Below are 23,286 nucleotides of genomic sequence, written 5' to 3'. Positions count from 1 at the left end.
CAAGAAAGAAGAAGAAGAAGACTAGCATATAACTATTATGAATTTAATTATTTATTCATTAATAGTTTTTCACAAATGTGGAAGCATTGCAATCAACAGAATGGATACAGTATTCCTTTTATAGGTTCTACTACTTGGATGAGGTCGGAGGCGCGTTTCTAGCACAGTTTTGGCGAGATACCAGTACCAGCTTCATTTATAAATATGGCGACAGTTGTTGCTTCTCAATTCTTTCCTCAAGCTGTTTGCTTTGGCAGCAGATTGCAGAGCATAATGGTGTAACAAAGAACGCAGCAAAGAAACATGAGCCGATCCATAAACGTAGCTACTAGGGTAGCATTCGCCACGATCGTACTGCCCGATCGGGGCTCACTCTCCGGTCCATCGACGACCAGGTTGACGGTGTCTCCATCCGCACTGCTAGCACCCGTGTTGTCCTCAACGCCACCAGTTTCGCTCGAAGCAGCTTTTGTAGCGTCCTGGTTGGCCTGGAGCAGTACACGTCCCAAGCTGGTGGATGCCACCTTGACCGCTAGCCTATCGATGGCACGTTCAGTTTGGTCGACTCCCGTTCGCGTGTGCCGCAGGATGATAGTGAAGGCCAAAATTAGCACGCTTATGATCAGGGAGTCACGGAAGAAGATCACTACGATCAAAAGGGATTACATATAATAAAAAGAACTGTTTAGTACCCCAAGGGTCGTCGGTTTGGATTCAGTTTAATGGCGTTGCCTTACTCATTTTTGGCACCTGATCGCCGTGATACGGTACGCGCCAGTACAAGTACTCCAAATAGGTGAAGTGGCCCATGCAGGTTGCGCAAAGAATGTACAGCCGCTCGTTGTTGCCATTGTTCATCCAGAGTACTACCAGATTGATGGCTAGCAACACTGTACGAGACGAATACCAGTAAGAAAGAAGAGTAATTGTTGACCAAGATAAAAGATGAGGTAATTATATCAAACCCACCGAACCCTGGTGTTAAAACGACGCCATAGATCGCGGTATGACGTTCCAAGAGGAAAGTGTACATGAGCGAAGGATAGGTGGCATTTTCCGGTATTGAGACACGTTTTACCGTAGCACCGAGAAACTTCCAGTCCCCATCCGGTACGGTCACGTCGTCTATCACCTGGGAGTTTTCCGTGAAGAAAATTTTGTCCACATTGTTCACCCACATGCCCATGTGTAGCGTGCAGTTCAGGATATCGAACGGCCATTCGTGCGTGTTACTCTGACAGAGCGCCTTGTAGTTGCACGGCGGAACGCAGCTGACAGCGCCAGATCGCCTCAATTCGCACTTGTGCGATGTACAGGCAGTTGCAGGATCGTCGTTGTCGAGGCTGGAACAGCGAGGAAAATGGAGGGGTTTGAACGGATTGAACAGACTTTGCGAGCGATCGCAGCAGTGCTGCATACTTGGAGAACGGGACGATGGTTGGCCTCCACAGTTCACTCGAATCAACGATGAGTTTTTCCATGTCGTACTCCGTCCGCTCCCAGTGGAGAAGCTCGTCTTTCCACTCGAAGGTCATCCAGACGTACAAGTTGAGCTGCAGTCGGGATTCGTACTAGAGGGTGGACAAGTCGTGTTCGGTGCAATCAGGGCATCACCAAGGCAAAATACATACAAACACTTACTAAGTCATAGTTCTGGATGTGCATGGACATGGTCACGTTCACCGACGAGGTGTGGTTTTTGACCGGTCGTTCCGTTTTATCGTAATCGTAGCAAAACAGCTTCTTCATCAACTTCCCCTCGGTGGAGGATGGTTCGCCATCGCAGTTGACCGCGGCTAAAAGGATTTCGGAACAGGGCACAGGAGTTGGGTAAGCGCCCATTTGTGTGGTTCCCAAAGCTTACAAACACATACCACTGCCTTTACAGTACCACATCAAGAGCAAACACCACAGCACATTCTTTGCGCAAGCCATTAGCCGGGACTAACTGTTGGAGGGCGATCGAGTTGTGTCTCTTCACCGAGCCGCACTTGCCGTGAAACTGAACCCGTCTGGTTCGTTTTGGGTGGGTAAATCAACTATCTTTACAGCAGAGAGACTCATCGCACTCTTAGGACGTCACAGACGCCCACTTTTGCCTGGATACAGTTGGAAATTCGATAAGGAGCCACTCTCCGGCACGATAATGTTGACCGCCATCGGTAGCGAACAGACGATCGGTTTGCTGCGCCGTGCAGGACTGATTTAGAGCAGGGGTCGGCTTGCATTCCCTAAAAAGGGTCAGATGAATAAAAAAGAAACCGAAAGCGCGGGCCGGATACCTTAACCGATGATTTAATGTTTTCAAAGTAGGGTAACACTGAATGGAGTATCAACGTTCTAAATAGTAAAGTTACATAACAATGTGGTAAAAGATAAAATGTTTCTTTTCGTTACACTTTTTTAAACTTTTTCAACATTTATTTTAATTGAATTTGTTTTTTTTCTACTTAAAAATTTTGGTTTGTTGTGCTGTTAACTCTCTCTTTTAATTGTATCTTGGATTTACTGCCGTACTCTCAGTTACTAAAATAACTTAGCTTCGAGAAGTTTTCAGTAAAGTGCGCCTTATTTTATTTCGTAATAGATATTGAAATTGAATTCCTTGAATGTAGCTATTTTGAATGCAAAGTAAACGAGTTATTGCCGCCGGAATTCGGACGAGACTCACGAAACTAGGAAATTTTAGAACCATGAATAATGCAAATACGATAGAAGAAGTTGAACAAAAAGTATACGAGGAAGTCACCTGGTATTGAAAAATGGTTATCTTTATTTTTGGGAAGAAAACAAAACTGACATCGTGAACAAATCCAATAGAAATTATGATGGGTTATTTGTATGAAGCATCTAATTTTTTTACGGGCCGGATAAAATCTGTTGATGGACCGGACTTTGCCAACCCCTGATTTAGAGCATGAGCATCTTCTGGGAAATAGTTGTTGCGTCAATCGTGTTATATTTATTTACAACATTTTTAAAAATTGAAGAATTTCTGGGGAATACCAACAACCAGATAATTAAAAATATCGTTAAATTAGTAAACTTCATATTTGCGAAACGATTTTATTTAGAAAAATTCAAATTTGAAATTTTTTATGTTCTTCTTTGTCTCTATATAATTGTCGAACGCACTTCATAATAAGTGATTATGGTTTTAAATCCTTTCGTTGAATATTCTTACAGTAAAATTGTTCCTTTATCATTTTAAGATTTATATATGCAATAAAATGCACCGTTTCGCCTTATCCACATTTCTGGTTGCAAAACGATTATACTTATGTAAGTACAGCGTTTCATTCCATGTGTTACCGTATATTTGTTACAAGAGTTATATTTCGGACTAAAAACGAATTCTTATGTAATGTTTACGAATTCTTACAATAAAAGTTATCTTATACTATCTTGCATTAATATATTTTAAAGATTTCAAATCTCTTGCTTAATGGAAAAGAACATATTCAATCTCGCATCTCGTATCAAACAAAATGTTAAAGATCGCTAGGAATTAAACTTACTAGCCTAATATGAGTTGAGGTTTAGACTATCATCAATGTTCTAAACTACTAAAAATTAGAACCTATTTTTTTCGACCAATGGGCACAGAAGCGCGAATGCTTAACGTAGACACTGGCACAAGCACGGGAAATTATCACTGGATCACGTATTCGCCTACCCTCGTAGTATTTCCTTTCATCACATCGTGTCGGAACTGTTGGTGCTGTCCGACGAAGAGCGCAGGAACAGATCATGGTCGGAGTGGGGAGTGGAGTCGTACGTCGAGTAGAGCTGCTCGTAGAACGGATCGAGCAGGTCTCCTGGCGCGAAGGACTGCGCATCGTCGAACGGATATCCGATCGTTTGGTTCGTGTAGTCCGACGACTGATCGTAGCCTAGATCGGTCTGCAGGAAGCAATCGGTGCCGTTTCCATTCCGACTCGTGACGTTCGTATCGAAAGTGGGCTGGAACGGAAGGAATTGGCCGATATCTTTCGCGGGACATGTTTCCTGCACAAACGTTGCCAGCTCTGGTACGGGGTCGTTCTGCACCACCGGAGGAATTGATTGTAATGCTCCGTGGGGCGTTTGCTGAGGTACGTGGACGTGTTGTTGTGCATGAGGAAAACTAATCCCATGCGTCGGTTGAGCTTGAGTTCTCTGAGGAGGTACTGTAGCCGGTTGGTATTTGGCAAACGATCCCTGTAGGTCGTTGAGTTGGAGATTTTGAACTTCAAAATCACTGCAATGTTGAAAAGAAGATGGGAGAATGATGACAAGCTTCAAGGTGCATGTGCTTCTCTGTACCTACCTCAAGACATAGTTAACGCTGACGACGCAATGGGGGCGTGAGGATCGCGTGTTGTGTACTAGCGTAGCGTGGGACTGCATCCATCGCCAGCCTCCACCTTTGGTGAGAAACCGGTAGTATCTGGTTGTTACCTGCCCTTTGTGTAGCACTGGAAATTGAAAGTAAGAAAAGGATATAGGACACCATTTGTAGAACTTAACGCCAGATGCGCACTTACATGTTTGATGGGCCTGCCGGATGTGCCCGATATCCGCCGAATGAACGTGTTGATAGAGCGTTTTCTCGATAAGATCCTGCGGCTCGTAACCGGTTAGCTGTGAAACTCTAGAGACAGTAGAAAAAAGATGACCGATGTAAGTCCCTTATTGCTCTCTAGGAAACGGCTTTTAGCAACTTGACTTACTTTGCGTCGAGAAAGATAAGCTTCAGATCGAGGCTGGAGCGGAACATGAACATGTTCTGCTGCAGTTTCACCTCTGTTGCGGCCGAAGGGGACAGTGCGTGACCGACGGCGACTAGGCCGAGATTTTGCACGCAGCAGTACCCAGGTACGTCGGGTGAATCGTGGGGAAAGACACGAGCCTTTAGATATCCGGAACAGTTGATGACCTGATGAAGAATGATTGGGGATGGGATGGGAAACACGTTTATGAGTTGAAGTCAATAGTTACTAAACGTTCTGAATAAATTGAGGTGTGTTCTAAATGTAGCCTTACATTTGTGGTATAGGTATCTTCAATTCTACGTTTGATCCCTTTGCTTTGGAAGTGGAAAGTTTGATTTGAAAAACACGTGATAGTAACAATCAAAACATGAATGTGACCAATTATTGAAACGCTACAGGAATTAGTGGAGTCTAAAATTGTGTAAAAGAAAACAGTATACCCATTTGGTGCTTCACTTTGAATTAACAAGCTGAAAGTGTACCCTTCCAATCTTTGGATTTGTATTCTTGTAAGTATTGCAAAGAAAAGAACTGCAAATAATGAATTGAGAAAATACAAAACAGTTGCTGCACAATAACAGTAAACTAGAACTAGCCAATATGTTAAAGCAATTGAACGAGGATGCAAGTTCCTTTTGAAGTAGATAAATTGTTGGGAATATTTGATATTGAACAAAGTTTACTGAATGACTTATTCGTTTGTGTTTGTTGATGCTTATATTCGTACGCTTTTATATTGAAAACCGATATGATGTGTTTATCCGCTACTTTATCCATGGAGACCTTGGCACGTAGTAAGAGTTGGTAGCTGTTGTTACCACTAGGATTGCTCTCTTACCTTGTAGCCGGCGGTAGTAAGGCCAGCATTTCGCTTGGCAAGCACACACCTCATACGCAAGAAGAAGGTTCGCTCCATCTCGATGACGTGCGATCGTTGCTGCTGGCTGAAGGTGTGTCTGTGTTCTCCCGTCGGGGGAAACGCTGGAGCCGCACAGTTGGGTAGCGTTTGCTGGAAACATGGTTGCGCCGACATCGGAGGACTGGTAGGAACGTTTCCATTGAAACCCTGCCCAGAATGATGTCCAAAGGAAGATGCGGATGGCGATGGATAGTGGGGTTGGATCGGTTCGTTGGATGCCGCACAAGAAGACGGTTGCATCGTCAGGATGGTGGCCATCTCCTCTTGGTCGTACGCGTGGATGTACTCGTAGATAGAGTTGCCCGTCAGCTCGACCTGGCTCAGCCCAAGGTGTACCGAGGCAGTTTCGGAGATGTACATCAGCTTACCATCCGGTGCCACGACAAAGATGAACCCATCGAGTGTTTGCAGCAGGTGCGATCCGAGTTCTTTGATGCTTGCCGTTGCCGGTTCCCGTTGATTCGCTCCCCAGGCCGTCCCCAATCCTTCGCCGAAACGGGAAACAAAGAAATCCGTCAACATCCAGTAGGAGGTAGAAGAAAGGATCGGCCAGCAATTAACTTACCGTCGGGGAAAATCTGGCGCATCTTGAGATAGGACGTCGTCAACCGAATGATCGAGGCTTTGTCGAGCTGGGACGTGATGGCGATCGGAAGAGGCAACAGTTTGGCAAGCTCGAGAAACTCCACATTTTCCTTCTCCCGGCGCGACCGGGCCGCGTTTTTACTCTTTTCCTTCATGGCACAGCGCGCGGACAGACCTGGAGACCGTGCAAAAATTCAAGAAGATGGATATACGAGGGTTAGAATGAATCAAAATCCACCAGAAAACACGCAATCAGGGACATTTCTCTGCATGTTTAGGATCTGACAATTCACCCTTGATAGTCGAACACGATTGATGTCGATCTTTCGCGGACTTTAAAGGATCAGCAAACGGTCAATTAGAAGGGAAAATCGTCTACAACACCATTCCTGCGCCGGCTGTAATCTAACACTTCCCGACACTAATCACTTGAACGAACAAAGCTACCGACGCCAACAGAAAGCCGTTTTAGGCAAATTTCTCCTTGCGGCTTGCTTCCGTCAATTTACACCTTCTCGTTCGATCTCGCTCTATTGCGTGTGAGTGTGTGTTTTATTCTTCCTCACGCCTTGAAACGCAGCGCGCGGCCATCTTTGATCGATTTGTGTACGATCATCTCGCGCCATCTCGCGCTCGCAGTCAGCTTCCTTTCTTTATCCTACCACCGCGGCCAAGATGGACCCCATCAGTTTCAGTGTTTCTCAGTGCCCACGCTTCCAGATTCCCGAAACACGTACGGCGAGTGATCGCTACGTGATCAAGACACGAACCGCGCTACTAGAGAACGAAGAAAGCAAATCACAAACTTACCCAAAATGTTTTGGTTGGAGTCGGCACACGGCTTCCGTAGGACTTTCATGGTGGGATCGGTGAAAACTGTTGTTTGGCTGCTAATGGGTACGGGGTAAACAGCTACCATCTGTCCTATCGGGGCCTATCGCAGGAGAGTTGAAGGTGCTATTTGAGAAATGTAGACACTTGGCCCGACACTTGGCTCTCCCAGTTCCAGTACACCTTGCTCGGCCAGTGGCCAACGTATTATTGTTATCACCCTCGACACAGGTCCTGTGGAAAGCCACGCCGTACAGGTGTGTTCCACGATCCGTCGATCGCCGATCTTTTTCACCTTTTTTGCCTGGTTTTCCTGCCATCCCATTCGAGCCCGTCGATGGCGGTCTAAATTAGGGGCGGGTCGAGAGGACCGCACGAACGAAGGGAAATAGTGGAGGAAAAGGATGGGAAAATGGCACCAACGGTTCTCTGGCGGTTCGTTTTCTTCGCACAATTCCTTTTCGTGTACTTAGTTCGTTTTCCGTAAAATGATCGTGGGCGTTTTTGTGGATGAAGCTGCCATTTTCCAACCATCACCTTGTTTAACCTTACGGAACGCGTATTTTTCTTAAAAATCACGGTAAAAATACTAACGAAATGTCAAAACTAACCCCCGGCCTGTACGTTGACCTGTTTCCCGAGCTAATGGCTATTGTTTCCGCCACTTCGGGCCGAGGATTGTTTTAACCGGCCAAAAACAAACAAATTAATCCCGGCTGGACAAAACCAAACCCAAATGCTAAACAGGTTGCCGAAACCATGTGTTCGCCAGACGCTTCGAGAGGCATTAGAGCCCGTTACCAAAGCAAACAGTTCGGGGTCCTTGCCGGATCCTTGGTCAGGCCTTCGGTGCGCACTTTACGGCTGTTTTGCATAAATTTGTTCACACCATTTTTCCACCGGCTCCGTCTCCGGTTCCGGCCCCGGGTACGTGCGAAACGTGAGAATCAAGTAGCATGTTCCGGGAGTGCCGGTGCGGGAAAATCCGTGCCAGCGTTCATTCATTCCCACGCTTTTGATGGGCTGATTTCTTTGCTTCCCACCCAACAGAACGAGCGCTCCCTACCTGTGGCACCTTTTTATGGTGGGGACACTAAACATCGCTCGTTATACCGCCGTTCCTGGGGTTCCCTAACCTTTGGGCGATCAGCGGGTGATCGGGCCGTTGCAGGGATGGCACCTCTTCAAGTACGCAGGACATGCGAAATGCAGATCAAGCATTATACATTGAAGTTGGCCATAAAAGGAAGAAAAACTATTTACGATATTAATCCTTTCCACATGTTTAGCTTGTTGTTCGAAGACGTAATCGATTGTTTCACTTTATAATTTGAATTTCAAATCATTGGATACGTCAACATACGTAATTTAGTTATTACAATATTTTTTTTTAGCATTTACACCAGGGATTTAATGACACTATTGTTCGTTTTTGGTTATATATGAAACTATAATATTTCTCTGTGTTACACAGATTCCTTGGTCGGAGAAAGCGTAAACCTGACGTTGGTAAACCTTTTAAGTATAAGGTATTTTACAAAGATGTGAAAATCATTTCGGAAGATAATGTATTAATGTTATGAATTTAAAACTTTTTTTATATTCATGTTCATATTTGTATTTCAATTTTGAATTTTTGAAAGTAAAAAAAATCAATATGAAAATGTAAACATTCTGTATTGCCCGTTAAATTTATTTCGAATATTTAAAATGTGGATTGAATACGTTTGTTGATGGCAAATACTTCATAATACCGAAAAATATGTAAATGAAAGAAGTCTATCGATTGAAAAATATGTTATTTTGTCTAGTTGTACTGTTAAATTTTTTTAAAATAAATAAAATAAACACTATAACAACGATACGTCGAGGATTTCGATCTATAATCAACTAAACATGATCATTTGATCATTTGAACCTTTTCTAGAAACATGTCACGTTCATCATTAGTATCATTTAAAATATTTTTTTCATTCTCGTTTTTCCGGCCGACGTTTTTCCGTCTCAATCAGATTATTGCGAACAATTTAGACAGAGAGGGGTTATTGCTTTCGGGTGTTTCATCAAGGTGTGTATTTAAGATCAAATAGTAAATACTGAAAATTTCAATTCTCATTCAAAATCATTCAAAACGTCATGCGGCGACACCGGTAACTAAAAACAAAAAAATATTATAGATGAAGACACACAAGTGTTTCTTTCCTTAGCAGTGAACATTAATAAAAAAAATCTTGAAAAAAGACAAAAAGCCTACGGAAATTTTGAACAACACCCTTTACTGTTAACCTAAATGGTTTGATATGCTGAGGAAGGATCCTTTATTACACTGCATTTTAAAGTTGAAAATCGATGCGTTTAAATAAAAAAAAATCCAATTGTTGCATTAAAATCTAATATATAAATTGACCTTCTTTTTGGGTGCATATCAATCTAGGGACAGTGCATATAAATCTAGGGACCGGTCAAAAGCAAGATTGTTATTTTACCGAATTGTAACATCAATTTATCAATCCTATTCAGCGTTCTTACATCTACAGAAAAACGGTAAATTCACGTTCCTGACATGCTTGTCTCGTAAAATGTAACCCTCACAGAGGTGCTGTTTATGTATTTATACAAAAAATGGGAATGGCAGTCAACGCCCTACGCAATTGATGGATGATCGGTACTTATCTGACCTAGCAAAAAAAAAAAACAGAAAAACACACCACTCAGTACGATTGTTTGAGGAGCTTGAGCTTGTACCCGGTAGAATAATATTCGTCACTCTCTTGACCGTAACGAGGACACAAGTTATTATCGGCGGTTATCGTATCTGGTAGGAGGATTATTTGACCGTTTTACGCCTACCAAAAACCATTGGAAGCAGTCGCAACATCGAAACCGTTCGAGGTCGATCCATCCATCATTCGTCGATCGTGTAAGCGCGCCAGAACATGTCCGCCGGCCGTTTCGTTCCATCGATGACGTTCGTCCTGCTGGGCTCGGCAGTAGTATTGCTGCTAAATCACGTACTACCAGCGGGTATGTATGAAAAAGGAACACGAACTGACCCGTACGTGACATTCCAGCGTGTCGGTGCTCCGCAGTTCGATTTTCCTCTGGCATTTTTCTTATTTACCTCTTCCCAGCACCACTCGATTGCAGCACGGACTCGGCGAACGTGGAGAACCGGCTCAAGAAGTCGCTGCTCTGCAATGGCTACCGGGCCGACACACGCCCAAGGAAGGACCGGTCGGAAACGGTCAACGTGACGGCTTCCTACCTCGTCCTCAGTTACGAATTCGTGCGTATTGGTACTTCCTCCGCCCAGGAGTTTGTTTTCATTTGCTTCCACTTCCGTTTTCATCTCGCTTCTTTTCTTTTCTTCCCTTTGTTTGGTGTATGCTTTCTTTCCATCCAGGACGACGTGGACGATATGCTGGAAATGAACGTGATGTTGAACATGGTAAGCTGTCAGCCTGCCTTCGATCACGTTTATGTAATTAGCCCTTGGCTGTGGATTGGCCTTTTTCACAAGCTCTGCTTCTTCGTCTCCTTCGAACGAAAACTCAGCACTGGTACGACGACTACATCCGCTGGAACAGCTCCGCCTGGGGCAACATCGATCGCGTGGCGATCAACGCGGACGAGCTGTGGCTGCCGGACTTTCGCCACTTTTCGTCGTTCCTAAACCCGGTATCGCTCCCGGAGTGCACCAATCCGCAGTGTCTGGTTCGGTCGGATGGGCTGGTGACGTGCGGGCCGGTCTGCAGCCTGAACACCAAGTGCCACGCCGACTACTCCCGGTGGCCGTTCGATATGCACGATTGTGGCATGTGGTACGGAATGTGGGCTCACTCGATGGACGAGGTGGATGTGCACGGGCGGAACATCTGCCTGGCGCATGGCGACATCATCGTCAGCCCCAAGTGGCAGGTGGTTTCGCTGGAGCAGGACCGCGAAACCTTGAAGTCGGGGCACAACTTTGAGTACTCGGTGCTGTACTTCCGGCTGACGGTGCAACGGCGATCTAGCTTCGAGACCGTGGCCGTCCTCAGCCCGATTCTGGGTAGGAAGTTGGTTCGCTTCGCCAGAGTCAGCTCTAAAGTGTCAGTCTTTTGCCTTCTACAGTGCTCGCGCTGCTCAATCTGTACACCGTGTGGCTCCGCTCGGACAGTCTCGAAAGGAAGGCGCTGCTGGTCGTGTCTATCTACTGTCACTTTAGCTTCCTCCAGTTGATGGAATGGGCGCTTCCGAACAATCGCGGTTCGCTTCCAGGATGCAGTAAGGATCCTCCACCGTAAAACCCTTACAAGATCATCGTTCTAACTCTTGATTTTTGTTCTCCCCAGTGATATTCTTCACCAACTCCCTTGTCCTGACCGGACTGATACTGTTGCTCACGCTGTTCAACTGCTGGATCCGATCGGGACTAAACGGAAACGCCATGCTGAACCGGTTGACGGGATCTTTATCCGATAATCGCGTCGCCGAGCTCATTCTAGCGGCCGACTATCTTGGGCTAAATTACAAGGTACCGAAAGAAATGCCTTCGCCAACAAACACTGATTCTTGTTGTGTTTTCCAGGTTACCAAAAATGAAACCGAAAACGGTTGGGAAAAGCGAGCGACGTTGTTCGATCGTATGCTGGCGGTAATGAGTTTGCTGTTCTATTTGGCACTTTGTTTCATGTATCTTACGTTTAACCACAGACCGGTGGTAGATGATGGTATGTGTATTCAACAGCGTACGAACTAGAAGGAAACTGCGGGGACAAAAACTATCTTAAAACAGGTGACAAGTCTAGTGTAGGCAATATGAGATTTAAAAATAAAATGAACCCCCAAACATTTGTTGAACAGTTTTTCGGAATTTTCGTATGGTTTAATTTATTTTGCAGTATAAATAAAAAAAAACCAATGTTCTCAGTTCCAGCATTACATGCCCTGGCAGTTTATGCATACATGGAGCCATAGCTCCATGTAATAACATATGTCATGTTCAAATCTCTATAATGATTAAAACATCTCTAATCAACCAAAGTATCGTTTTTAAGCATATGTAAACAATATCTTACGTTAAAACAATCATGATTTTCATTCAGTATTTGTTTGCTCAGATTTATTTCGTCATATTTCAATAGAATGAAAAAAAAATATGTAAAACTCAAGGTATTGCTTTTGATTGTGCAAACGAACGCGTAGAACAAATGAATAATCCGAAATGTGCGTTCTATCGAGGATGTTGTTGGAACACGTTTTCAAAACTCCATTACATAACATGTAAAAACGAAGATGAACGAATTCAAAGACAGCATTCTTCGAATTGATTTATTACCGATTGTCCAGTAAGTTTAACACGTTCCGTACCGCGTCACCCAAATATGGGTGACAGCATTTCTAGTTCTAAAAAGTTTTTGACCCATAAATAAATGAAAATGCAACATAAAAATTATTGTAATATTTTATATAAATTTTTGGGAAGCTAAGTTATTGCTTGGCCTTCGAAAACAATCGGTTAAACAAATTTTAATTTGAAAAATTGTACTAAAAATTGTGCTAAAACGCTTGGTACGCAACGTGTTAATCGACATTCATTTTTTGTAGAAAAGTATATTTCGTAATGGTTGTGATTTTTTATGTGATGTTTTTTATATATATATTTGGACGGCCAGGTCGTTTTATACTTAATGTACCAAAACTTTACATTTTTCTTAGCCTAAGGCTAACCATAGCTGTAACCTTATCTCGGGTTAATGTTGGCGGGTTGTGCTGTGGTCTGCGCGTGCGGTCTGTGTGTTGGGTCTTGTGGTGGGGTTGGTATGATGGTCCATTGGTTGGTATGGTTGGAGATCGCATGTGTGGTGCTCGGCAGACGCAAGCGTTGCAATCCTCTACCAAACGCTATCCCCTCCTCGAGGTCGATTGCATTCGTACCTACACATTCATGTATACAACAAAAAAGAAGACAGTGAGTCAATTTTGAGTTGCGAATATTAGAAGTGTATAAATTTCCGGCTGCAAGTCTTTGTAGCGAAAATCTTCTACAATTTCTTCTTTTCATTCTTCCTTTCCTATTCCTTCCATGCCTATTTCTACATTTTTTTGGTTTTGTTTTGCAAAATGTAACCAGGGTAGAGAAAGGTCTGAACAATACTACAACTTTAACCGCTGTTGCATTAAGGGTTGACAAGGAGGTACAATTATGTAGCTGCGTGTTGCATACATTTTGGCGCAGCTAACGTAACGCATGTTTGTTCCGGTAACTGTTGGTTTGTTCCAGCTGTTTTATGCAGTTAATTTTACCAATTTATTTTACAAATTAGTCTTCGCATGCAAAAAAAGGTGTGCTTGATGCTGAACCACTTTATTTGTATAATATTTATTTGCCTTTAACGGTACAACAAGTGCCAATGCAGTCAATTGTGTTAGGGGTGGATGTATGTTAAGAATTGCAGGGTTATCTTTATAGACAGAATCCTGGACCGTTCGGGGGTTGTGCCGGAATGCCCCGATGGTTCATGCGGCAAGTGTGCTCCTCCAGCCGCCGGGCAGCCTCGTCCGCATTGTTGACCGCGGCGGACGACCAAAGCTTCTCGGCGGTGGCCGAAACGCGCGGGAAGATACGAGGCAGTATGTTGTGACCGTTTACCACCTCGGACCACATGCACGCTTCACCGCCCAGCACCAGCGACTTCTGCGCTCCAGTACCGACAAAATCGTGCGGATCACAGTTGTAAAACTTGCGCCAGTCTCCGCCGGTGCTGAGGTGATCCAGGTACCAGCAGGAAGACAGCAGAGCCGGTAATCCATCGCGTGTGATCTAACGAGTAGGTGAATCAGAAGTGCAATACTTAGTATGTATGGACAGCAACCGAGTTGTCTTTGTACTAACCCGGCTTAGCAGATCCTGTCGATTGCCCGTCCAAACGTGCACGACCGTTCCGTTGGGCAGGCGAACCCCGTTGACGTACACCTCCTGCCAGACGAGTGAGCTACGGTTTAGCGCGTCGATTTGGTCCACGATGCGCTGGATGAACTTCTCCTCCAGCATCTCGAACGAGTACAGCCGGTTCTGCTTCATGTACTCCAGTATGTTCGGGTTGCTGGCCCAACACTCGAAGCCGACCTCATCGCCACCGAGATGGACGTACTGATCAGGGAACACCTGGATCACCTCCCGGAACAGGTTCTCGAGGAAAGTGTACGTCGATTCGCGCGTCGGATCCATCGGTCCGAGTTTTCCTTGGTACTGATCGTAGCACTCTGTCAGCAGCTCCGGATGCGACACGCCCCAGGATCGTGTGTGCCCTGGCGTATCGAATTCGGACATCACACGGATTCCACGCAGTCTGGCCTCTTCGACGATCATCGCTACGTCGGCTTGCGTATACACCATCGACGGGTGATACGCACCCTGTTTGCTCAATTCTGGGAAGGTGGAACTTTCGTACGGAAAACTATGGTCGTCCACGATGTGCCAGTGGAACACGTTCAGCTTGTTGTACGCCATTCCGTCGAGGATCTGCACGAGCGTGCGGGTGTCGATAAAGTGTCGCGAAGTGTCCACCAGTAAACCCCGGTGTGAGAACCGTGGACCGTCGTCGATGGAAGTTGCATTGATAAGTAACTGCAAGGGAAAACAAAATCTCTTTCAATAGTGGCTCTTCTAACGGATTCCTACCTACGTACCGTGCTGCCATCGTCGGCAAGGACGACCATCTGTGCAAACGATTCCAACGCCCGAAGCATGCCCCAAATGGAGAACGAAGACAGTAGGGCCTTTTGTTCATCGATCACAATGGTATCTGTTGAAACCGAGAAAGTGGACAGATTTAATTTATGTTATCACGGCTTGTGCATAAAAGAACATTCCAACTTACAATCCTCATCCATGGCGAGATGCGGTAGAGTTTCGCATGGTGCGTTGAGAGACACCGAAGCGACATCCAGGTATCCCTTTAGAACAAACATATGTTCAAAAGGGTAAGTAAAAATACATTTGAGACATAATACTTAAAACTTACATTGAAATTCGCATTCGAACGCCACGATCGGTGATTTCTGGCGCGATGAACTGAGTTTACTTCAGGCCTCACCGGGAATGCTTGGCTGGCTCTCGCTCGCCGTGTGTTGTTCCCGATGGCAACCACAATCTTTTGGTAGCGCTCAAGGGCTTTGCTCAAGATGTCACAAGTGTAATTGGTGGACTGCAAGAGGTTAAACCAGTTATTTGAATTTTTACATAATACTTTTGACCAGTACTCAGACAGCAAAGAAAATCCCTCTTAAAAGAACGTCAACCCATAAGAATTCTTTCAATAAACTATAACGGTCGCATTAAATTAAATAAGATAAAAATACATGAAACAAAACAAAACATTTGTTTCTGTATCAAATTTCCTGATCGCAATATTCATCAACAACGAATTAAAATATCCGCACCATCTATATAAAATTGAAGTTCAACTTTCGCTATCTGTTTGATAAGATAATTACATTTAAATGTTAAGGCATAATCTTATTTAAAAAAAAGTTCTCTTTATTTTTTATAGGATACACAATTAAATGAAGTAAACTACGATTTTGTAAACAAAAAATCACATTACAAAATTAAAAGGCAATTACCTAATTATCTTTATTTGTTCTCTGGACATAGCTGTAACTTAATTTCTGTTTCATGTTAAATAAAAAATAAAGAGGCTGTGTTTGAACTAAAAATGTTTTTTGTAGGGCTTTTGAGATTAAAACATCAACGCCAACAAAGAAAAATACTAGTAGAAGTACTCTTGAACCCATTATTTGCGATCGAAACACTTGAAATTCAAATATTAAACGGCCATTCTTCTCGTGGCTTTTGATTGTAAATAAGCTTGATTAATTCAAGGTATTAAAGTATGGCCGTTTACATTCTTCTCGTGGATTTAGTTTGTAAATAAGTTTCATTAAGACGCTAGATTGGCCAGAAGGTTGATCCGCACTAATACCACTTGGTAGAGTGTTGGGAATTGATACGAGTCAGCCAATTAGACGAACACTTGTACTCCTCAAGTGATTCTTATCACTCCGTGGCAGTTTAAATTACATGGTTGGTCCCCTGATTGGAGATTTCGTAACCCAATGTATTAAGCCCTAATGTTTAATTGTTTAAGCATTTCACGAAGCCATTATAGTTTCACGGTTGATCTGAGAGATGTCAGTTATCATTCTCAAAACAATTAGAAACCTTGAAAATTTTAAAGCTCAAATTCAAATCTTTTATGGTAAAGTCATGCTCAAATGCATCGCGAATGTTTAAAATGCATAATTCTGGCAATAAAAGCGACTCCCAAAATCGACTCCAACCAATCTAAAGCATAACGCACACTTCACCACACGAGATCGCATAACACCGCCGCTTAGCCTATTACCTGAAACTGGAACGTCCCCGGCTTGATTGCGCTGAACTGGTTACTCGTGACTTGTTTCCTCGCTTTCGGCCATAGTTCCCCTGGAGCGAAAGGGAATCAAAAAAGTGAGGATCACTATCATCGCGATCACAAAAAGAAACAGCGTCTGCCGCGGTCAATGGCATCTGAATGTCTACTCCAGCTTCTCTCCAGCTCCCGCTAGTGTACCTTTGGTGGCCTTCACGACCGGACCCGGATCGACGATGTAGCTTTCCGTCGGTGTAATCCTGCCCGCGAAAAAGGCAACACACACCAAACACCACCACACCAGCCAAGAGAAAGCTTTCATTTTCACCTAGAATGCACCGAACTCCGACAAGCAGGATCCACACAACTCAGGCTCCACACTTCTATTCCGGTCGATCGACCGAAACGCACTGAACCCGAGCGGGCTTGCGCACGCTCATCGATCGCATCTCGGCGACATCTTCGCCATCCAGAAACGGGGATCTTTTTGTATTTGACGTATTCTTCTGTCTTGTAATCTTGCTTCACTAGGTTGCTGCTTCTCACTTTCGCTCGATCGAGGAAAGCGCTGCCCCGACGTCTTGCCCTGACCTTCTCGTTCTCACTCTCTCAATGGCGAGGGGGGGGGGGGGGGGGAGAGAGGGGAGAGAGAGTGTGGGTTTAACTTCTTGTCGTGCGTTGCTCCGTCATTGATGTTCTTTAATCGTTCGTCTACAGGCGATTTCATTGTAGTTACAAGGCATTATCACACCAAACCGTGAACAGGTTGTTCCGGCTATCTCAACAATGTTTACGCTGCACTGCTGTTTTGCTCATGGGTTCCCACAAGCTGTCCGATTGGGTTAGATTTGTAGATCTTACTAATTAATTACAAAGTGTCATGTTTGCATAGTTTTTTGAATAACCCGGTTCGGTGGTGAAATTGGGAAGATAAACCATAAATGAGTATGCATTTAAATAACTTTATTTATTTAAACCATTTGGCTTTGGTTTAACAGAAGGTGCTTAAAATATGTCATGAAACTAAAGTTTTACATTTTATACACATTTCTTTGAAAACTTGTGCTGTGCTTCATTATTTCAATTTTTGGTCAAATTAATTAGTTTTGTTCACATTTCTGTTTACAAATAATAATTATTTTGTTAAAACATGTTAGGTGACCAGCTGAAAATGTAAAAAAAAACAAATATTTCTGAAATAGAACCATTCAACAACCTTTGAAATTGAGGATGGGTTATTATAAAGGAAGAGACAAAAGCAACCTTCTTTAAGCTAGAAATGCGCGAGTAAAACCAATTTGTCATTTAGGAGTTTTATGAACCCTACGAGAGTTTGACAATGTGCTTCTAATTTTGTTAATTTTTCAGATAATTTACCTTTGCTCGTGGGCAAAGATTATCCAATTTATCATCATTATTTCGAATGAATGAACAAGAGATTTCTGACCATGATACTCTTGTTTGAACTAAAGACCTTAAAGGCTCTAAGGGAAACATTTCAAAATCCACCAAACGAAACATAGAGCGTTGTATATTAGGAGTTGGGAAGGTCATTTTTATATTTGAGGACGATTATCAGCCTCAGCACGGACTTCGATTGAATTAATGCGATCGTATCGAGCTGTCAATTTTCATGCATATCACGTCGAAGAAACAGCACCTTTGGTAAACTCTTATTCGGTCCAATCGATAAGGCCTGGCCGGTTAATCCAAACATAAAAATCTTGTTATACATAAGTAACAACAACATTTTTGTTATTCTTTCGTTATTTGTTTCTCGTGTTCGAATGAACTATAAATTACTAATCGTACAGGATCGAGAACGTATCATGAGTATCACACTGATGTGATCGATATTTGTTTAAACTTAATTTGATAAATAATATGAGCTAAAAATTACTTAATCTACCAAAGAATACCAAAGCACAAAAAAGATACGCGCAAACAGGATCTCAATTTTTTAACAGTTATTTCAAAATGATTTGAATGCTACATTACACGTATAACTAAAGAGTTTTCATCATCACATTTTAGAGCAAACGTAAGAGCACACTTTGGAACAATGGAAAACTGATTTAATGTTTCGATTCATTATTTTGTATGTTCATATGGTTTTAGTTTTGGCGTTTTGCCACAATCAATAGGAAAAACATATGTGAAAAAATATAAATATTAATAGACTATAGATCTTTAAAAGACGAACAGTTTGTAGAAAAAGGTAAACTTTATTAAATCATTATAAGTTCCTCGCATTGTTGAGTAAATTTTCATTAAACTAAGGCCCAGCGAGCCTATCATTGACGGTCAGAACGGGACCGTCCATCTCAACGGTCACACATGCCTACCCGTTGACCGCTGGGAACGATTATTTAAATATCAAAATTCTGTAATATCGCGCGCGAGATCGGATAACAATTCCATAAACATCTCCGATTGCGAATCGTCGACGTTGTGCCCTGGTTTCTTTGCATGGCCTTTTTTATGTAAAACTCGATTGATGACGGCAGAAACGCGGTCAAGTGTGGGCTAAAATGGAAAATGTGAAATAGAAAGATGGTTTAGTGCATGAACGAGCAATTTATGCTTCTCACTCACCTTTGGCCACTCCTCATTGAATATCGCGACAAACTGTTCATTTAACAAACTGATCGTTATCAGCTGTGCGTTTAGTAATCCCGTGATAAACTCAGCGTAAGAGTTATAGTTTGCGCTAGGATCGGTATTCTCTTCCAACATTCTTATAATTCGATTACTAACCAGGTGAGAAAAAATGTAATCTGCGTCTGCAAAAAAAAAAAACCAAAGAAGGAATGCAAATACCGCATAGTTAATATTAACAATTACATAACCTAGCCTTCCAACTAATTACCTTGTTGCCTTTGCTTTTGGCGGAATTGTTCGATTTGTGCAGGATACCCGAACGACCGTTCGTGCGATGGTGAAACTGGTAAGGTTGATGTCTCCTCCGGTTCGGCTAACGGGGGTGAACAGTGCTTTGCCATCTTGGGATGTTTCCAAACGGTAATGGCAGCTTGAAGTAGCTCAGGTACGCTCAAATCACAGCGCGATTTTACTGAAAGCAATTCAGACGACATTAATGGCTTGAACGGTGAGAACAAAACAAAACTTACCTAACAGTACAAACAATTGGAGCAACATATAAGCTAACATGCGGTTCATCGCTGGTGTCATGGTGTGCCCCGGTTCATCAAGAAAAGCTAGCGTTTCGGCAAGCAACTGGGAAAGCTCGTCCAAGGTAAGCAGCGTCGGTTTGCATGACGCATAATTTACGAGTAGCTGCAGTTTTCCGTACAGTACGGACGGTACTATGGTACTATTTGCCGATATCGAGAGGCCGATTTCATTGCCGACGGTGCCGGATGCTGCCTTTTCCGCCGGTTGCTGCTGTTCCCTGTTCTGTTGCGTTCGACTGGCCATAATACTGTCCGCTTCACTTTGCACGCTGCTTCGGCAAAATAGTTCTGAAAAGGAAAGCTTCCGGGTATAGCAACCAACTCCGTACACATTTCTCCAGCATACGTACCTAAATCCGACATGTACGACTGGCGCCATTCGTTCGTTTTTTGCAGACTTTTGTCCAGGGCAATGTTTTTACACATCGTCCGCACGCTGGCGATGGTTTCCGCCGGGAGCAATGCGTCAAGCGAGTCCTAGAACAGCGAAGGAATCTTTTATTCGTCATGTTTAGCGTTGGGGAATTTGGGACCACTTACCGAGATTCGTTTGCTTAGCATTTTCGGCACGTTGCCCTCCCAGGTGCCGTTAACGCTAGCGAGTGCCTCGCTGCAGATGTTGTAGATCTGTTGCCTCACATAGTGCACGTTACCCGTGCGTACCGTCGCTATCTGGTCGGTGACCGCTTTCTTCTTAGGCAGGAGATGCATCATCTGGAAGTCCTTTATGACGGCCGAAGTCGTCCGTTCGACGATGAATTCGACGGTTCGGCGTACGGAATGGCTTTGCGACTGCAGGAACGCTTCGATCAGCCGTTGCTGGACGTTCGCCGGTCCCGACTTGGAATGATTGTGTCCGGACTGGCCGAAGCTTTTCGACGATAGGTTGGCGGTGCTCGTTTCCAGTGGTGGTGTTGGTAACGCTTCGCTGGCCGTCGCTGCCTGAGGTGTCACAACTCCGGAATAACGCGTCGTGATGTGGCGATAGCGACCGGTCCGGGACACGGCCTTTTCCACCTTGGACGGCATCACGGAAACGCGAAAGTCGGCTAAAAACGGACAGGCAGCGCTGAGTACGGCTTCCAGCAGCGGATTGAATACGACTTCGGGGATCGTTGGGTCGTTTGGTTTGATGCTTTTCCGATTGGCAATGGGTGCTACGTTTGCGGACGATTCGGTGAGATGTTCCACCGTACCGTACCGTTCCATGGCCAACTGTTCTACGTGCATGGATGGCTCGTCGGACGACTCGGAAGAGTTAAAATACTCCTCGGGAACGTTGGACTGATCGAACAACCAGTCGAGACAGGAGCGCACGATGAACTTGGAGGTAGGAATGATGAACAGTTGGCGATTCGCGGACAAGCCGCACATGGCCGTCGCCTGGTAGATATCGCGCAGCATGTGGAACAGTTCTTCGTAGTAGCGCAGCCGGAGGGTAACTGCATCCAGCATGCTCAAATACTGCACGAGCCAGGGAACGGTGATGACCAGCTTTCGATCCACGACCGAACGTAATAGGATGGGCTTCACGTCGAACAGTGGTAGTAGCTGCAAGGAAAGCAAAAGATTCAGATTAGTGGATGATGAATGAAAACTACATTTTGCTCAGGTTAATATTGCATACCCAACTGCAGAAATAAGTTTGAATAAAACAATTAAGCGAGGCTCATTGCGCAACACTTTCGACTAACAGAAAGATAAAAGTAATGTCGGAATGGAAATCGCCAATCCAGAAGAACTTAGCCTCAACCGAAACTAATATACACTTACTCCAACCGATATACTAATGGCGAACACTTTTATTAAAACGTTTTTATGTTTTTTATTCGATTGACTCAATTCAAAAATGATTGTCTTTCATGAAACTTTTCAGAACTTCGTCAAATTTGCAAGTGGCTAATGTTTACTAATAATGGCGAGAAAATATACAATTTTTAAATGATAGGTATTGATAGGTAGCGTTTAGCACTTCAACTTCTTTTCCTAAATGAAAAATTTCCAAATGGCAGCGTCATACAGTTTGGAGTTGCTCTCCTCTGTGGTGAGAGTTTCAAAAGGTCTAAGTCTAAGATAAAATCTGTCCGGTGACTTATTTTTTAAAATTTTACAATAAATTTAACCAAAATATACAAATTAAACCAAAATATATTCGTATCATCGCTTCAAATTGATGGAAAATTCAATGTTATTTCACAAATTAGAAAGATTATATATTCTAGTTTTTTTATTTGAAATTATCGAGCGTACTTTCGAGTTAGTGTGGAATGACGTGCGAATCAACCTTGGATTTATCTTTACGACCGTACATACTGAAAACAAGGTACAGGAGACACATCTCACTACGAGATTGATCCCTTCGAATAACGTTTTCGTAGTTTAACTTCCATGGTGCCGTCTGCCGCCCACGATTTTCTACATTTAATCGATATGAAGCGTGAATTTTCTTTGTGCCGGAAAAAAGGGAATGCCCTCCCGGTTGGATTTTTCGAAAACAAAAATAACATTCGCAATAATAACAAAACCAACGTCATCGCCTACAGGGAAGACGGCTCAAGGATGTTTCCCGAGAGCAAAAACTTGTTCGTCCCTTTTCGTCGAGTAAACCTCCAGATCACCGCATCCATTGGAAGGGGGAGGGTGAGCGGATTGAATCCAATCGGAGAGGTCGGCCGATGTTCGGCGTGCCCGGAAAAATTACCGTAATGGTATCTTCTTACGATAATGGTTCTCGTAAGACATGCAACAGCTTTCACATCGGCGCCATCCTCCCCCCCGCGTATGTCGAGCTTTATCTCCCTGTCCCCCTCCTTCTCTTCCGTTCCCCTTCATCCACCCCTCGAGTGCCCCTTCACTGGGACCAACGCAGACAGCCATAAACAAATGCAAACGCACCCATCACCCCATCTCGACCAGGCGCGTCCACCATCAATCGGGATGATGGAAGCGAGCGCCTAAGACAGAGGAAGTAGACGTACGTCCCGGAAAATGGCAAGAAACATTATAACCCGTCTTGCTCGCGCAGACAAAGGCTATCGGACGTATCTGTGTATGCGTCTATCACAACACCGAGCCCTGGCTTTACTTTCCACTCCTGCGGGGCACGTTTGTCCTTTTCGTGCCGAAGACAACCGTTTCCCTTCGTCGGCCCGTAACCGATTCCCGGAGGAAAAAGAAGACATAGCGGAAAAGTAGCACATTCTGCGGCTTAGCAGTTGTTGTTAATGACGGGAGGGAAAGGAAATGGAACGCTACGAAGGGGGCTTTTCTTTGCGACAGGTTGAAATTGAATATCCTCTTCCGATCCACCCGTTGTATATTTAATGGGAGGAAGCGATTTGAAAGCTGTGTGCGCGCATATAAGCCTCGTGGCTCGAGGCGTGAAAATGAAAAATCAACAGTTGTGTTGCCACGGACGCACAGGAGCGGCTCCGAAACCTGACCCGAAGGGGACAGCTCCAAGCGGCAGGCGAGGAAAACAATAAAATCCGCCCTCCATATTACCGGCGTGCTGGCACTAGCAGCGCTGGCCGTTAAATAAAACAGTGAAGTGCTTCATCTTCAAAGAGGTGCCGTCGCAAGATTGAACAGCAGCGGTGTCCTCG

The 23,286-nt window shown here is 44.0% G+C and overlaps 5 protein-coding genes across 5 annotated transcripts in view; 1 reads left to right on the top strand and 4 right to left on the bottom strand.

Moving 5' to 3' along the window:
* Window positions 1–236: 236 nt before the first annotated feature.
* On the bottom strand, window positions 237–1,896 carry LOC131293544 (neuronal acetylcholine receptor subunit alpha-5-like). The gene is made up of 6 exons (XM_058321619.1): window positions 1,875–1,896; window positions 1,642–1,796; window positions 1,420–1,571; window positions 970–1,343; window positions 738–890; window positions 237–646 (listed from the first exon to the last, which is right to left on the bottom strand). The coding sequence occupies exons 1-6, from the start codon at window positions 1,894–1,896 to the stop codon at window positions 237–239; spliced, it is 1,266 nt and encodes a 421-aa protein (XP_058177602.1).
* A 1,800-nt stretch (window positions 1,897–3,696) lies between these two features.
* On the bottom strand, window positions 3,697–7,117 carry LOC131293543 (protein single-minded-like). The gene is made up of 8 exons (XM_058321618.1): window positions 7,069–7,117; window positions 6,239–6,433; window positions 5,898–6,158; window positions 5,593–5,735; window positions 4,713–4,918; window positions 4,527–4,633; window positions 4,310–4,457; window positions 3,697–4,240 (listed from the first exon to the last, which is right to left on the bottom strand). Exons 1-8 carry the CDS (start codon window positions 7,115–7,117, stop codon window positions 3,697–3,699), a joined length of 1,653 nt encoding a protein of 550 aa, XP_058177601.1.
* A 2,908-nt stretch (window positions 7,118–10,025) lies between these two features.
* LOC131293541 (neuronal acetylcholine receptor subunit alpha-10-like) lies at window positions 10,026–11,865 on the top strand. Its single transcript, XM_058321617.1, has 7 exons — window positions 10,026–10,113; window positions 10,221–10,375; window positions 10,493–10,537; window positions 10,645–11,140; window positions 11,203–11,355; window positions 11,424–11,605; window positions 11,660–11,865. The coding sequence occupies exons 1-7, from the start codon at window positions 10,026–10,028 to the stop codon at window positions 11,828–11,830; spliced, it is 1,290 nt and encodes a 429-aa protein (XP_058177600.1). The 3' UTR covers window positions 11,831–11,865.
* Window positions 11,866–13,523: 1,658 nt separating this feature from the next.
* On the bottom strand, window positions 13,524–16,809 carry LOC131289264 (beta-hexosaminidase subunit beta-like). Its single transcript, XM_058318484.1, has 7 exons — window positions 16,689–16,809; window positions 16,482–16,561; window positions 15,099–15,281; window positions 14,955–15,030; window positions 14,764–14,879; window positions 13,967–14,701; window positions 13,524–13,894 (listed from the first exon to the last, which is right to left on the bottom strand). The coding sequence occupies exons 1-7, from the start codon at window positions 16,807–16,809 to the stop codon at window positions 13,538–13,540; spliced, it is 1,668 nt and encodes a 555-aa protein (XP_058174467.1). The 3' UTR covers window positions 13,524–13,537.
* A 2,054-nt stretch (window positions 16,810–18,863) lies between these two features.
* The window catches only part of LOC131293540 (protein disks lost), a 101,682-nt gene continuing 97,259 nt past the window's right edge, over window positions 18,864–23,286 (bottom strand). Inside the window, exons 9-14 of the mRNA XM_058321616.1 lie at window positions 20,222–21,232; window positions 20,004–20,158; window positions 19,619–19,950; window positions 19,357–19,560; window positions 19,083–19,270; window positions 18,864–19,013 (exon numbers count right to left, since the gene is read on the bottom strand). Coding sequence (XP_058177599.1) covers window positions 18,864–19,013; window positions 19,083–19,270; window positions 19,357–19,560; window positions 19,619–19,950; window positions 20,004–20,158; window positions 20,222–21,232 — 2,040 coding nt within the window. The remainder of the gene's footprint in view (window positions 19,014–19,082; window positions 19,271–19,356; window positions 19,561–19,618; window positions 19,951–20,003; window positions 20,159–20,221; window positions 21,233–23,286) is intronic.

Source organism: Anopheles ziemanni, chromosome 2, assembly GCF_943734765.1.
Source record: "Anopheles ziemanni chromosome 2, idAnoZiCoDA_A2_x.2, whole genome shotgun sequence".
In the NCBI taxonomy this organism is placed as follows: Eukaryota; Metazoa; Arthropoda; class Insecta; order Diptera; family Culicidae; genus Anopheles; species Anopheles ziemanni.
Note: the sequence above shows the minus strand (reverse complement) of the source record. Positions and strands in the feature narration are given on the sequence as shown.

Bases quoted from the DNA above. Each gene is read 5' to 3' on its own strand.
- LOC131289264 (XM_058318484.1), bottom strand. From the start codon at position 16,809: ATGAAAGCTTTCTCTTGGCTGGTGTGGTGGTGTTTGGTGTGTGTTGCC. The intron at 16,562-16,688 runs GTACACTAGCGG...CTTTCGCTCCAG, and splicing joins GGTCGTGAAGGCCACCAAAG to GGGAACTATGGCCGAAAGCG. The intron at 15,282-16,481 runs GTAATAGGCTAA...AACCTCTTGCAG, and splicing joins CGGGGACGTTCCAGTTTCAG to TCCACCAATTACACTTGTGA.
- LOC131293543 (XM_058321618.1), bottom strand. From the start codon at position 7,117: ATGAAAGTCCTACGGAAGCCGTGTGCCGACTCCAACCAAAACATTTTG. The intron at 5,736-5,897 runs GTGCGGCATCCA...GTGCGGCTCCAG, and splicing joins GACGATGCAACCGTCTTCTT to CGTTTCCCCCGACGGGAGAA. The intron at 4,634-4,712 runs GTAAGTCAAGTT...TACTGTCTCTAG, and splicing joins CTTATCTTTCTCGACGCAAA to AGTTTCACAGCTAACCGGTT.
- LOC131293541 (XM_058321617.1), top strand. From the start codon at position 10,026: ATGTCCGCCGGCCGTTTCGTTCCATCGATGACGTTCGTCCTGCTGGGC. The intron at 11,356-11,423 runs GTAAGGATCCTC...TGTTCTCCCCAG, and splicing joins CGGTTCGCTTCCAGGATGCA to TGATATTCTTCACCAACTCC. The intron at 11,606-11,659 runs GTACCGAAAGAA...TGTGTTTTCCAG, and splicing joins ATCTTGGGCTAAATTACAAG to GTTACCAAAAATGAAACCGA.
- LOC131293544 (XM_058321619.1), bottom strand. From the start codon at position 1,896: ATGTGGTACTGTAAAGGCAGTG. The intron at 1,797-1,874 runs GTATGTGTTTGT...AAATCCTTTTAG, and splicing joins GTGGTACTGTAAAGGCAGTG to CCGCGGTCAACTGCGATGGC. The intron at 647-737 runs GTAAGGCAACGC...TTTTGATCGTAG, and splicing joins CGATCAGGTGCCAAAAATGA to TGATCTTCTTCCGTGACTCC.